We start from the raw sequence: 14206 nt of genomic DNA, 5'->3' as shown, positions 1-14206 counted from the left end.
CAAATGTACCACTCTTCTAATCCGTGGTTTCCCAGTGGTTTGTATGCGGTAGATGGTATCACTGATCTTCTTCACAACTTTGTACGGGCCTTCCCAACTGCACCGAAATTTGGCTGGAACACCTTTCCGCCGGTGAGGGTTGTTTAACAGTACCAAATCTCCCGCCAAGAAACCTTCCGAATTAAAGTTCTTGTCATGCCAGTGTTTCATCTTACTACTCATTACCCTGGGCCGTTCCTTCACACTCTGTTGTTTGGTCAATGAACCACTTCGTAGAGCTTGCGCTGGACGGATTTGCTTTGCATAATCGGTATCGTTCCCACATTTCACTACAGTAGTGTGCTCCGGCTTGAAACTACCCTCGCATTCTTTCTCGGAAATTCGTTGCTTCGTTTTCCTGCGTCTTTTAGGTTTTATCAATGCCAGTGTTTCTCTCGCAGGTACTTTTGATTTTGATTTATTTGGCCCATTCGATCTATCAACTTTTGCCTTTGACTTTCGTGGTCTTTGTCGAGTCTTTTCCACCAGTACCCGATTACTGCTGAACCCCTTTTTCCAAACTAAAGTTAAGTGGTATGTCCTGGTTCTTATAGCGCATAATTCTTTTCTGCATGTCGATCCTGATGTCATAGTCAACTAGGAATCCACTCCCAATATGACTTCATCAACGATTTCTGCCACAACGAATTTGTGTAGAACCATGACCTCCCCAATTAAGACCTCACATACCACTTCTCCCTGGACTTGGTTATACTCGCCAGTAATCGTACGCAATCTTGCTCCAGGTAATGACTTTACTCTCCTGTAGACCAAATCAGATCGAATCAAAGAATGAGATGCCCCCGTATCTACAGTCAGTACACGCTCTTTACCATTCACATTCCCTCTGATGGTAAGACTGCTTGATTTCCTTCCAATCTGCGACACAGATATCACAGGACATTCAATAGCCGGGGCAAGTTTTCGTTCTTTACATCCGACACGCCAGCTTTGCGTTTACGGCTACCCACATTGTTGGAACTATTAGGACCAAGATCGCAATGACGTGCAATGTGACCTGGGTTGCCGCACTTGAAACATTTAATAACTCCGGCATTTTTCTGTTGTGATCTCTTCAGAGCTTCCAAAATTGTATCTACCCACTCTGGCCTTTCTACTTCCACACGATGAGCTTTGTATGCTGGTTTACTCAATAGTGAGGCCGTTTCCTGAGTCAATGCATGTGATACCGTTTCAGCAAATGTCAGCTTTGGGTTTGCGTATGTAGCTCGCTTCGTTTCCACGTCCCGTATGCCATTTATGAAACTCTGGATTTTTACCCTTTCAGTGTATTCCACGGGTGCGTCCGCATTTGCAAGATGAGCCAAACTTTCAATATCTGAAGCAAACTCCTGCAATGTCTCATTTGCTTTTTGGTAGCGGTTTTGCAACTCAATTTGGAATATCTGTTTCCTATGCTCGCTTCCGTAACGTCTCTCTAAAGCGTTCATCAATGTTTCGTAGTTGTTCCGCTCGTACTCTGGGATGGTCTGTAAGATTTCCGCAGCTGGTCCTTTTAAAGCTACGAACAATGCAGCAACTTTATCTTCCGCATTCCAGTTGTTCACTGCTGCGGTCTTCTCAAACTGTAGCTTGAAGACCTGGAAAGGAACAGAACCGTCAAAAGATGGGGTTTTTACCTTCGTATTACTCGCTGAAGCAGCCGGCCGATTAAGTTGCAATTCCTGTATACGACCTCTCAACGCATCCACCTCTGCCTCGAATTTTTCTTCAAACTGCATTATTTTTTCGTCCATGCGCGCTTCGAGTTTTGATGATATACGCGCCTCTTGTGCTTCTAGTTGTACTGTTATGCGTGCCTCTTGTTCTTTCAGTTGGGTTGCCATATATGTCTTTTATTCTTCCAGCTGTGATGACATATTTGTGGATATTTGTGATGACATTTCTGTTATACGTGCCTCTTGTGCTTCAATCTTCGCTGTTATACGGTTCTCCTGCGATTCCAGCTGTGATGACATATATGTTTTCTGTTCTTCCAGTTGTGTAGAAATTTGTGTTTCCTGTGCTTCAATCTTCGATGTTATTCGTGTCCAATTGAGATGCCACTGTCGATGTTTGAGCGGTTATTGCAGCCAATATCATGTTCAAGTCTGTGCTCGTAACTGTCTGCGATGTTTCGTTTTTCTCTTCAATTTTTGTTGTTGTTTCGTCCCCATCAGGATAAAAGACAAACTCGTCCACATCAATTCCTTGCGACTCCATTACCTCTCGTAGCCGTGCTTGAAGTTCGATCTTATTGTCGGTTGTATTTAATCCACGGTTCTCCAACTTCTTTTTCAGTTGCTGGATCTTCAATTCACTGAACTTTGCCATGTCCAAGTTGTATTCCCAATCTTCGGAATTTATTCAACAATTCCTCTTCTGACACCAATTGTAACGAATTTGCTGCAAATCCTCTTATTTGCAATCCTCTGCTAAGTTCGAATCACTAAACTGTTGAATAAATAGCTCCAATTTGTAATAATGCAAAATGGCCTTTATTAAAGTACTTCACAATAACAAACTGTGCAACGAATAGCTTGCTTAATAACCACACTGATTGATAGCTCAATGAAACTCTAATATTCAAAATAACACTGCTATTGCTCGCTAGATATCGTCTTAATCAAACTGCTTGACAACTCAAATCAAACTGAATTCTTTTTACTCGCTTGTGCCGCTTTTATAGTTTACGCTGCATACATCTAGGCTCTTCTATTTCCAGAACTTACCAACTATTTCGAGTGTTTATAGTTCTCATATAGTTTCTACTTGTTTACAATTTTCTACTTTTCAGCGTCTCTCAGATGTATGTGAGTTTGTAGTTTACAGTCTCTCGCACACACATAGGCGTATAAGTAAATGCATCTGTGTGTGACATCTCTTTCGGCTGCCTTATATATGTGTATACATGATTTGATTATTGACGTAAATACTGCTTGGCATGGCCTTAGCATCGCCTTAGTGATGGTATAGCTTAGTGATGCTAATATCCGTGACAGTATATAGAAGAATCAAAAAAAAACACAGCTATAGTACACAGCATACATAAGTACAAAGTAGAGAGCGCAGTGAGCGTAAAATTCTCTTTGAAATTTGCTCATGTATTAGGAAAAACAAAGCCGCCATGGTGGAGCAATGAGCTGAGTCTTCTAAGAAGACAGGTAAAATAAATGTTTAAGCTCGCAAAGACCGTGCAAAGCGAATCGTGTCGGGACGAGTACAGGGATCTACTGAGGACCTACAAGCGTGAAATTTCCAGGGCGAAGACATAGAGTGCTCCATCGAAACAGCACGGATGAAAAAAGGGGAAACATAGTCCAGGGACTAATAAAGAAAGAGAACGGGGAATGGTCACGTAATAGTAAGGAATCCCTTGAGGTGCTTCTCGACACACATTTCCCATCGGGAGACAGTTCAGAAGAGCCAGCAGACATCACTCACACTTCGATCACGGAGCGGGTAGTGCCGGGCTTGGTGACCGATACCAAGATCGAATGGGCAGTGAAAACGTTTTCTAAGTTTAAATCGCCGGGCCCAGACGGTATATTCCCGGCCATGCTACAAGTTTCAAGTATGGCGGTCGTGGAATGGCTTAAAATAATATTCGATGGGTGCATAAGGCTGAATCATGTACCGCACTCTTGGAGAACTGCTCGTGTAGCTTTCCTACCAAAGGCGGGGAAGATCGGTCACGTGTATCCCAAAGACTATAGACCCATTAGCTTAACATCATTTCTCTTCAAAACCTTTGAGAGGCTGATAGATGTGTACATAAAGTCCAACGGGGATGAAAAGCTGCTCTCCACAACACAGCATGCGTACACCAAAGGCAAGTCAGTAGACACCGCATTGCATAGGGTGGTAATTAGCATAGAGAAATCCCTGGAATAAAAGGAGTATGCTCTAGGAGTCTTCTTGAACATTGCCGGGGCTTTCAATAATGTTTCTAAATGGGCGATTATGGATGGTCTTAATTACATTAAAGTACATCCCGCCTTAATCAGATGGATCGGCTGCATGTTAAATTGCAAGAGGATCACATCACAATGGGGATTGTACGAGGCCACGAAATCAGTGGACAGGGGCACGCCGCAGGAAGGGATGCTATCGCCTCTGCTGTGGACGCTGGTCATCAACCAACTGCTCAGGCGATTCGATGAGGGACACGTAAAACTTACGGCTTACGCAGATGGCGTTGCAATTGTCATAAGTGGAAAGTGCCGTCCAACGATTAGTTCTTTAATAGATCGGGCGCCTCGGGATATTCATACCTGGGCATCTAATTTCGGGTTGAAAGTCAATGCGGAAAAGACGGATATGGTCTTGTTTACAAAGAGGTACAAGGTCACAAATTGGACCAGGATTAGGAGGGGTGACCTTACAGGCGATACCTTGCACAAAATATCTAGGAATCATCCTAGACAGTAAGCTGTCATGGAAGCTCAACGTGGAGGGGAGGGTGAAGAAGGTCTCAACGGCACTCTATGCATGTAAAAAAATGCTGGGGTGTACGTGGGGCTTGTCGCCCTCTCTTTCTCATTGGGTTTTTACAGCGATGTAAGCCCTATTCTATACTACGGAGTTCTTGTTTGGTGGAAAGCCACACAAAAAACAACATACCTCAAAAGATTTGAGAGGGTATGCAGACTATCGATGCTTAGCATTACGGGATCCCTGAAAACAACCCCGACGGCTGCACTGCCATATGAACATGCCATTCTGCACATTCCACCTGTAGACCTGGTAGCAAAGAACATAGCATTAACAACTGCAACCAGCCTCGGTGCTTCGGGGCAGCTTGAGCGCCGACCATATGGCCATAGTAGTATAGCGTCATCAATCACAAGACGAACAGACTACCTGATTCCCTATCTGCGCTTCGAGGGAGATCTTAAGGCCACAATAGAGGTGGACGGTTGGCGCAAAGGTGCGCAAATGGCGAACGAGGCGATACATGTGTACACAGATGGTTCCAAAGTAGTGGAAGGAGTAGGGTCTGCGGTATACTGTGCTGATTCTGAAATAAGCAGATCCTACAGGCTGCCGGTTACTGTAGCGTTTTTCAAGCGGAAATATTAGCCGGAACCAAAGCAGTAGAAACCCTGGAAGAGAATAGCTTAAGATGCATCCGTGTTAACTTTTATATTGACAGTCAAGCAGCAATTAAGGCAATAATCTCGCATAGCACAACATCTACATAAATGCGTGTTAGAGTGTAAGCAGTCTCTGGAGAGAATCGGGACAGGGAGAAGCATATATCTATATTGGGTCCCAGGGCATATGGGAATAGATGGGAATGAAAAAGCGGACGAACTAGCTAAAAAGGGTGCATCCCTTGAAGCTTGCTCCGTAGACGTCCCAATTAGATTGGGCGAGATTAAGCGAAGGCGAGAGGTGCACATGATCGACCAAGCGGGAAAGGCGTGGGTTCAAGCGCGGGGCTGTAAAGTGTCGAAGATTATGTATAGGTCGTACAACCTTAGACTAACAAAGTTGCTTCTATCATTAAAAAGAGAGGACTCATGGCGGGTATACTGACTGGGCACAGCCTTCTGGCGTCACATGCCTTTAAATTAGGCTTGGTCAGTGATAGCAGATGTAGGAAGTGCGGGTTGGAGGAGGAAACGATCGAGCACGTTCTGTGCTCGTGCCCTGCACTTGCCAGGCTAAGACTCCAGCTATCAGGAGTGATGCAGCTGTCAGATCTAGAAGCAGCAAGTGGCTTAAGTCCTAGGAAGCTTCTAGTATTTGCCAAGAGGACGGAGTTATTTTATAACATAGGTCCTGGTTTTTGATAGGATTTTTCAGTAACATTTTGGTAACACTACGGACTCAATCAGTCTATGTGAGGTCCTCATAGACCGGCCAGTTCAACCTAACCTAACCTTGCTCATGTATTGACTGTTGATCGTTGTTGAAATGACCAGTGAGACCAGTTGTGTTAACAAAAAAATCAGTTAGATTGATTAGGAATCTGTCAATTTTACAGAATTTTGTTAACTTAAGAGCGACAATTTCTCTTCTGTTGAAATGACTACACCAATTTGTTCGCTTTACAAAGAACTCGGTCGAATTAACCATAATTCGATCAATTTCACCAAATCTCCGTTAAGTCAAGAACAACAGAACCGATTTGTTGATTTTACTAGCACCATTTCTTTCTGTGTAGGTCCCGTCCGCCCAATTTGTACGAAAAATTGAAAGGAGCATGACGCAAATTGGAAGAGAAGCTCTGCCTAAAATCTCTTCGGAGGTTAGCGTGACACATTTATTTATTTTTTAAATTATATATATTTCATTTCATTTTCGTGAAAAAACTGTAGTAACATTTGAGTCCAGTTAAATAATTGTTAATTAAATTTGTTCAACTTAAGTAATAGCATTTATTGCTATATAAAAAATTCCCTCTTTTGCTGAGTACGCTATGATTCTCGCGTTGAGCCACTGTTTCGAAACAAATCTTGAGATTTTATAAGTATGCCTAGTTATCAACATGAGCTCTAATGGTACTCAAGTCCAAAAGCTTATTGGGTATATTCGACGCCGTTTCGAATGAACGGAAATCACCGCTAGGTTAACTAGAGTTTAACGCAGCCAAATCGGCAGCTTAAGCTCAGCTTAAACTTCAGTTAAAATATACTGAAAAACTGCAGAATAAGTTTAAGCGTAGTTTAACTGACAAACTGAGCTGAAATCGTACTGAAAACCCGGGCCTTAAGTTAAGCTTTTCTGCGGTCCTGCTACACAGGGGGTATTCACCTTTTTATTCTGAAATTTCGGAAAGCTCGTTTCCGTTCAGAATTTTTTTAATTTAGAATATTCGAAGCACGTTCGTTTGACACTACCTCACGAGGTCCGAATATATCAAATAAGTATATACATAATGTTCCAAAAATAAACCGATTCCACGAATTCTTAAATGGAGATGAATGTTCCGAACATACGGAATGACTAAGTTAACATGCTCAATGAGTACATTTCGTTATGGCATCCCCATTATTTACTAATGACATTTTTACGTGAATCGGTTTACTAGTCGAGTTTTGGACGTTGAGCGATGAATTTCGAATTGGTTTAGGTTTCGTATGTTCCTAGGTTTACGAAAGTGCACGATTCCTTGGTGTGCGTACTTTTCATAAAATTACCTATGTTCAGCTACACTAATAGATCATGGCATAGTTACCAAATTCATCATAAAATTAAAAAAAAATTTTTAAGGAATTATGCAGTTCAGTACTTATCGGGTTTTTCTAAATGATTGCTTCCTATTTCTACAACTAATATTTTTCGAAAAATTGTAAAGAAACAACACAGTTAACGGATGTCAATTCGATTTGGGAGCAAAATGGCTGCAATTGTCTTGTGATTGAATCATGATTGAAGTGTTTCATGAGAGGGTAATTTTAGAGTTATAATTGGGTATTTTTTTTACAAAATGTTTATACTAGAAGCATAAAGTAGGTTCAGTACTTTGTTTAGGAGATTCTTATGGTAAAAAGAGATCGTAAAAGATAAAAAAGAGAATATAAGGAAATAAATAAATAAATAAATGCAAGGCGCAATAATCTTCGAAGAAATTTTTGGTCGAGCTTTGCGTCGTGCTCCTTTTAATTTTTCCTACAAGCAAGTCTTAATATTTAACTTCGGAGGCATATCAGACGGCACCCAAATATGTCTAAGGGAATAAGTTGGGGGGACAGTGTTGGCAGACTTGAAGCTTGCTAATTGAATGCCTTATAGGCTGCTTTAGTAGCTCCTTTACTCTTGCCAAGTGTTACCAGCGAGGAGTTGTAATATTTTCCAGCGGCTTTGTAGAAATCGCTGATGTTCGGCGATAATCACTTGGATAAACATTGCCAAAGCTATTGATTTGTGAATGTGCGTAGCTGTTCGAATAATGGGCCGAATTCGGAGAGATATCTGCATGATCGACATTTGATCGAATATAACATTGACCAGCCGTTTGATAATTAGCGGTTTCAAATTAGTTTTCCTATGTATAATTGACATTTGGTAAGATAATACGCTGCCTTGAGACCCAGATTTTTGAACAAAAGAGAGCCAATCTAATCGGTTTTTTATGTTTCGGAGGTTCCCAATGACTAGTGCTCTCCACTCGCTTATTATTATCGTCAATGCTGATAACCAATTCTCTATTTTTGCACAATAAACAGCTGTTGGCATTTGAGGTGCCACCTTGGACAACATTTCTATTTTCAAGTGGATTATCAACGAATTGATTGCTACTCATGACTGGTCGGATCTTTACTCGTGTAACGACGTCCACTCAGCGACTTCATTATTCTACGATATTCTTGGTGGCTTCTTTGAAAGCTGTGTTCACCTTCGATGTGTTAGTGTTGGAACAAGTAAACCACCTTGGTTCACAAGACAACTTATAAGACTCAATAACATAAAATCTAGGCTTTATAAACGTTTCAACAGATCAGGATCTTCTGCCGATTTTTCTAAATATTCAGTTGCTCGTTCTAACTTTCATTGTCTAAACCAACAATGTTATAAGTTGTACTTAAGTTTTTAACCCGGTCAATACTCGCACAACTTGGAAAGTTTCAATTGTATTCCTAATCCAGTAATTGATAAGAATACTGTTCTTCAGAGCCTTCTAGGTTTGAAACCAATTTTTTTTTCCGGGCCCAGATGGTGTTCCTAGTTGTCTGCGCAAATACTGTGCAGTTAATTTATCTGAGCCGACATATAAATTATTCCGATTACACAGGCCTGCAAAAATTGTTTTTTTTTTTTTTGGATCAGGAAGTCATTTCCGACGTATTTTTGCGCGCTGAATCCGAATCCATCCACATATTTGTCCCAGCACGTCAGGATTTTGAGATATCCTAACCTAAATGTGCGAAAAACGCTGTTTTTAGAATTTTTTGAGTTTATATTTTAATAATAGGAAATTTTTTTGTGCAAATCTGCTTACAGTATCTTTTAGAACAACTCTTTCCCCACAAAATCCATTTTCTAACGCCAAGATTTGTTTTTTTTAGTAGCACTTATATCAATAGTAGCAGAAGCTGTAGCAACGACCAACGGCCACCTAATGATATGTGACTTCGACAACAGACCCCAACTTGAAATGATCATATCTCGGGAAAAAAAAAAATCGAGTCGAGGCGTTCGAAAATGAGTTTTGTGGGGCAAGAGTTGTTCACAAAGATACTGTAAGCAGATTTGCACAAAAAAATTTCCTATTATTAAAATACACTCAAAAAATGCTAAAAACAGCGTTTTTCACACATTTAGGTTAGAGTATCTCAAAAACCTGACGTGCTGGACCAAATTTGAGGACGGATTCGGACTCAGCACGCAGGAATACGTCAGAAATGACTTCCTGATATGTAACAAAAAAACCTTGTATGCCTGTGTTATCTATGCAATCTGCCACTTTTCCTTTGATTTGGAAGAAATCATTTGTTATACCTTTGCACAAAAAAGGTAGTAGGTCTAATATCGAGAACTATATAGGTATAGGTAAGCTTTCAGCTATTCCCAAAACATTTGAGCAAATAATTACATGTCCACTTCAACACATGTGTAGCTCTATATTATCGCCCTGCCAGCATGGTTTTGTGCCGCGTAGATCAACCACTACCAACTTCCTAGAGTTCACTTCTTTTGTAATGGATGGATTTTTAAACAATAGATAAACGGATGTGATATATACCGACTTCAGTAAACCGTTTGACTCTGTCAATCATGATCTTTTAGTTTACAAACTTGATTTACTTGGTTTTCCGAAGCATTTAATTGTATGGGTCGAAAGCTACCTCGCGAATCGGACTCAACAAGTTTTGTCTAAAAACAGTCTTTCAAGGTTGTTTGATGTAACGTCTGGTGTGCCTCAGGGTAGTCATTTGGTCCTTTACTTTTTACCTTGTTTATAAATGACTTACCACAAACTCGTATACATTCCCGAACTCTTATGTATGCGGATAATGTTAAACTTTGCTAGTCATACTTGTCTTCGGAGTCTTCCCGCGTGGAGTTTCTTCAGGCAGACTTGGACTCATTTCAATGCTGCTGTATTGTAAATTTACTAGTTTTGAACTGCTCGAAGTGCAAACTAATGACATTTCACCGAGTGAAGCCAAGTTTGACGTCGTATATGTTAAACAGCACGCCTTTGGAACGTATATCTGTTGTAAGTGATCTGGGCGTTCTTTTTGATCCAAAACTGATTTTAGTACGCATGTTTCATTAATGGTAAGCAAAGAAACGGGTATACTCGGTTTCGTGAAGCGATGGGCTAAGGAGTTTAATGATCCGTATCTGACTAAGATGCTCTACACATCGTTGGTACGACCAATCTTAGAGTATTGTTCGTGTGTCTGGTGCCCAGGGTATCAAAACTTTATAAAGAGTATTGAGTCGGTACAGAAGCAATTCATTATATTTGCACTACGTGGTCTTAACTGGGATTCAAGTGTGCATTTGCCACCATGTAGAAATAGGCTTCTCCTTATTATCTGCCAACTTTAGAAAATCGAGGAACTTTACTAGGGGTAATGTTCATTCATAAGCTCATTACGGGCGAGATGATCTTGTTAGTCGACTAAATTTTGCTGTTCGTGGTAGAACATCCAGGCACTAATCCACTGCGTAACTGGTGTTCGCACTACAACAACTTGTATAACTGCATCAGCTTTGAATGTTCGTTTACCGCGTTGCATAATTCAATACTCTCACGGCTGGCCTGATATTTTGTACTTTCTCTCATATGTATGGTTGAATTTAATATATACATTTGTATTTAATTATTTTTAATTGTAACATTAATTTATGTTTATATTATCTTAGTAGTCGACCGCTTTGTGTCTGTGTCGACTTTAATCCAAATAAATAAAAAATAAAAAAATATGTACATATGTAGATATTTTGGATATTGATTTTAAAGCTACATATTTCTCAAAATGTATCAAAGGTTGGGTAATGATGTTGGATAGTCACTTCAGAACCATAAATTTATCGACGGTGTTTGTGGGAAGCAATTTTGATCTGCACACATTACAGGAGGGATTAGTCAATTTTGAAAATAAAAAACCCAAATATCAAATTTGCTTTTTCGACCTTATTGAGATTATTTGGGTAAAAATGTCATCTATGAACTTAGAGAGCAGTTTTGATATGTATCGACTCAATTATAGTTTTGTCTATGAATTAATGTATGTAAATTACCTGAAATAAAGCTATATGTAGCGGTCGTATATTATCCGTTTTACCCAATATCGAAACACATCTATTTGTTTCAACATTAATTACTTTAATACCCAACATGGTTGGATACATAATAAAATGCCCGCTCGCATCAAAAAGTATATTGTTGCACGTATTGTATTCAGATTTATCCAAATCACGTTCCACAGCCATTCTTCGTTTTTGTTTTAAAGGAATATATAAAAAGAGAAATTGTTATTTAACAATTACACTGTGTAAGCAATAGACCACTTGCTTTTAAACAACGAAATACTCCAAAGTGGCAAGAGGGCCATTATTGTTTAATTTTTCAGAAATTTGTTTAACCTTTGCCGTGTATCATGTTATACGATCACGTATCGAAAAGCAATTACACTCAAACTATAAACACGAATCTGTTAAACTATTCCTAAAAATTAAAATAAGTTATGGAACTATTTTGCCCCTGTTTCACATATTTCCTTAATCTGATTTCGGAATAGAGGTATTACGAGTTAAAATATTGATTTTTATCACGGATCGTCTAACGGGCCCTGCACAAATATGACAATTTTTGTTGTTTTATCGGCCTACTGTAAGATCGCGGGTTCGAATCGAGCTCAAGGCTTATAATAAATTTTGTATCATTATTATTGTTATGATGAATTTTTTCTTATATATACATATATTATCCCAGCCAGCATTTTTTTAAAATTTTGATCAAAAAATATCATACCCCAAGATGATTAAAAACGTTCAAATTTAAAACCATTTTCCGTTCGAAAATTAACGTATCGTCGGGAGAAAAATGTACCATGTCATTATTCTTGAATAATCATTTATGATTCCTATTTCGAAACGATTTTTATTCATATTTGATATCATTGTAGAATTGAGCTTTAATAGTTTTAGAGTAATATTTGACTGCTTTTCACAGTCATTTTCTGATCATATTCGTGAATATATTTCAATCGTTTTGGTTGAGATTTTTGAATCATTTTTGAATGCCATTATAATGCATTTATTCTTCATATCTCATTCAAAATATGATACTACATAATTATCTTATTTCATCAGGGGAAGAAAGCATGCGAAAATGAGCTATTCGAACCACAGCTAACTCGCAAACAAACTTGACCGATATACACCTGCGACTACAACATCCAACATCAGCATTATCGTCTGCATCTTAAAATACGGATACGATACGAGATGTTGAAGCCGTATCCAGGTATGTCAAGATAGTTTCACTTACCTGGGGTTCAAATAGCTCACAACCTATGTATTGTCCAATCATTATGTATTTTCTGGGAAGCTGAAGGGGAGAAATGGTTGGGGAAATCTTCGTTCACGAGCAACATTACATTATTTTTGTTTTGAAGAATATCTTTTGCATAATAATAAAATTTTTATATATTTTTTCTTAGCTTCATGATTGAAAATATATGTGTATGTGAAAAAAATAAGATTTTTAATGAAAAGTAAAATTTCAACAAGTATAAAATTCATTATTCAGTCAACAAATATATTCATAAAAGGTTCAGAAAGCTGAATGAAAAATGATTATAAATTTTTGATCACCTAAAGTAAACACATTTGATTCAAATATGATTCCAAAATGTGATTGAAAAACTATATTCAGTTTTTGATGATAAAGGTAAGCATATTTGATTATTCTTTTTGTTGGCTTTTGTGAAATATTAAAAATTATTCATTAAAGGACTTCAAAAATGATTCCAAAAAGTGATCGAAAAATTCTTTTTAGTTTTTCATCATCAAAAGTATTCATATTTGATTATTTCTTTTGTTCAACTGTATGATAACATTATTTAGTCAGAAAGAGTAATCAAATTGTATTGATATGTAGGGAAATTCAAAATTGAATCACCTAAATGCTGAGTGGGATATTTCTCTTAAATTGAAGTGCAAACCACAATACATGTACAAAATTGTATAGACACTTTTTTTTTCGTATTTAAAAAATACAAACATAATTTTTGAATGTTCAAAATGCACAAAATGCCGTCTTATCATCACGATACTCAAAAACAATTAAACTCAACTCTAAAAATCTAGGACAACAACTTCACTCGGTCATTAATATATCATTCAGATCATCTCCACGATACGTGAGTTATTACCCGACCTATCGATGTTGCTGGCGACCCAAATGAGTCTTTAAAAGGCGGAGCCACGCCCACTTTTTTTAATTTTGAATCGATGTTGCTAGCGACCCAGATAATTGTCCAAATACAATTGAGCGAGTTCGCTTCATTAATATGTAAACTAGGTCGAAGCAAATATTCAGCAACTGCTCGAGAATTAGCTCAGAAATGGTTAAAATCACGTGGAGAATTTCGTGATGTTCAATTTCGAACTGGGCGCGAAAAACGAGCAAGACATTTGGGAAATACTAAGTTTTGCGACCCCCGGTATTAGAGATATACGCCGCCGATAAATGCCGCCGCAGGCGCCGATTTTCGTCGTTTTTTGCACGCCGCCGCGGTACTATATCTTCTACTCATTTAAGACTGTCTAGGCCATTTATTGTTCATGTCGAAAATTGGACGGATATGGTCGAAAGGGGTATCAACGTCTGCAAATTTTGCTCTACATTAAAAAAAAATTATCCAGGGTCCTTGTAAAATTTAAATTATGAGGATTATACTATTTTCACCCATGAGTTACGCAATAATATCCACTTGCACTGCTTATGATTTCGAGGGCGGCATCCTTGGTCGAATAGTTACTCCCTAACGTTTCAAGGTGTTTCTCTGGTAGTGCTCGGCAGCATAGCGCAACAAAAAAAATCCGTTAGAAAGTCTTCGGAGCTATACCTAGAGCTTCTAGTGACGTTCACGAAGGTATTAGTTCAAAGTCGCAGACCTATAGCTTATGTGCTGGCATGTTGTATGAGGGTCAGGAGGCGTGGTAGCGACTGGTTTTGGACAGGATTGCTACTGTT

The 14206-nt window shown here is 38.8% G+C and overlaps 1 protein-coding gene across 1 annotated transcript in view; it reads right to left on the bottom strand.

The window, feature by feature from the left end:
• Positions 1–14206, bottom strand: part of LOC137245680 (peptidylprolyl isomerase domain and WD repeat-containing protein 1) — a 51129-nt gene that overhangs the window by 27117 nt on the left and 9806 nt on the right. The window contains exon 5 of the mRNA XM_067776730.1: positions 11245–11437. Within this exon, the coding sequence (XP_067632831.1) occupies positions 11245–11437 (193 nt within the window). The remainder of the gene's footprint in view (positions 1–11244; positions 11438–14206) is intronic.

Source organism: Eurosta solidaginis, chromosome 3 (genome assembly GCF_040869045.1).
Source record: "Eurosta solidaginis isolate ZX-2024a chromosome 3, ASM4086904v1, whole genome shotgun sequence".
Taxonomy (NCBI): domain Eukaryota; kingdom Metazoa; phylum Arthropoda; class Insecta; order Diptera; family Tephritidae; genus Eurosta; species Eurosta solidaginis.
This window is presented reverse-complemented; position numbering and strand designations above follow the sequence as displayed.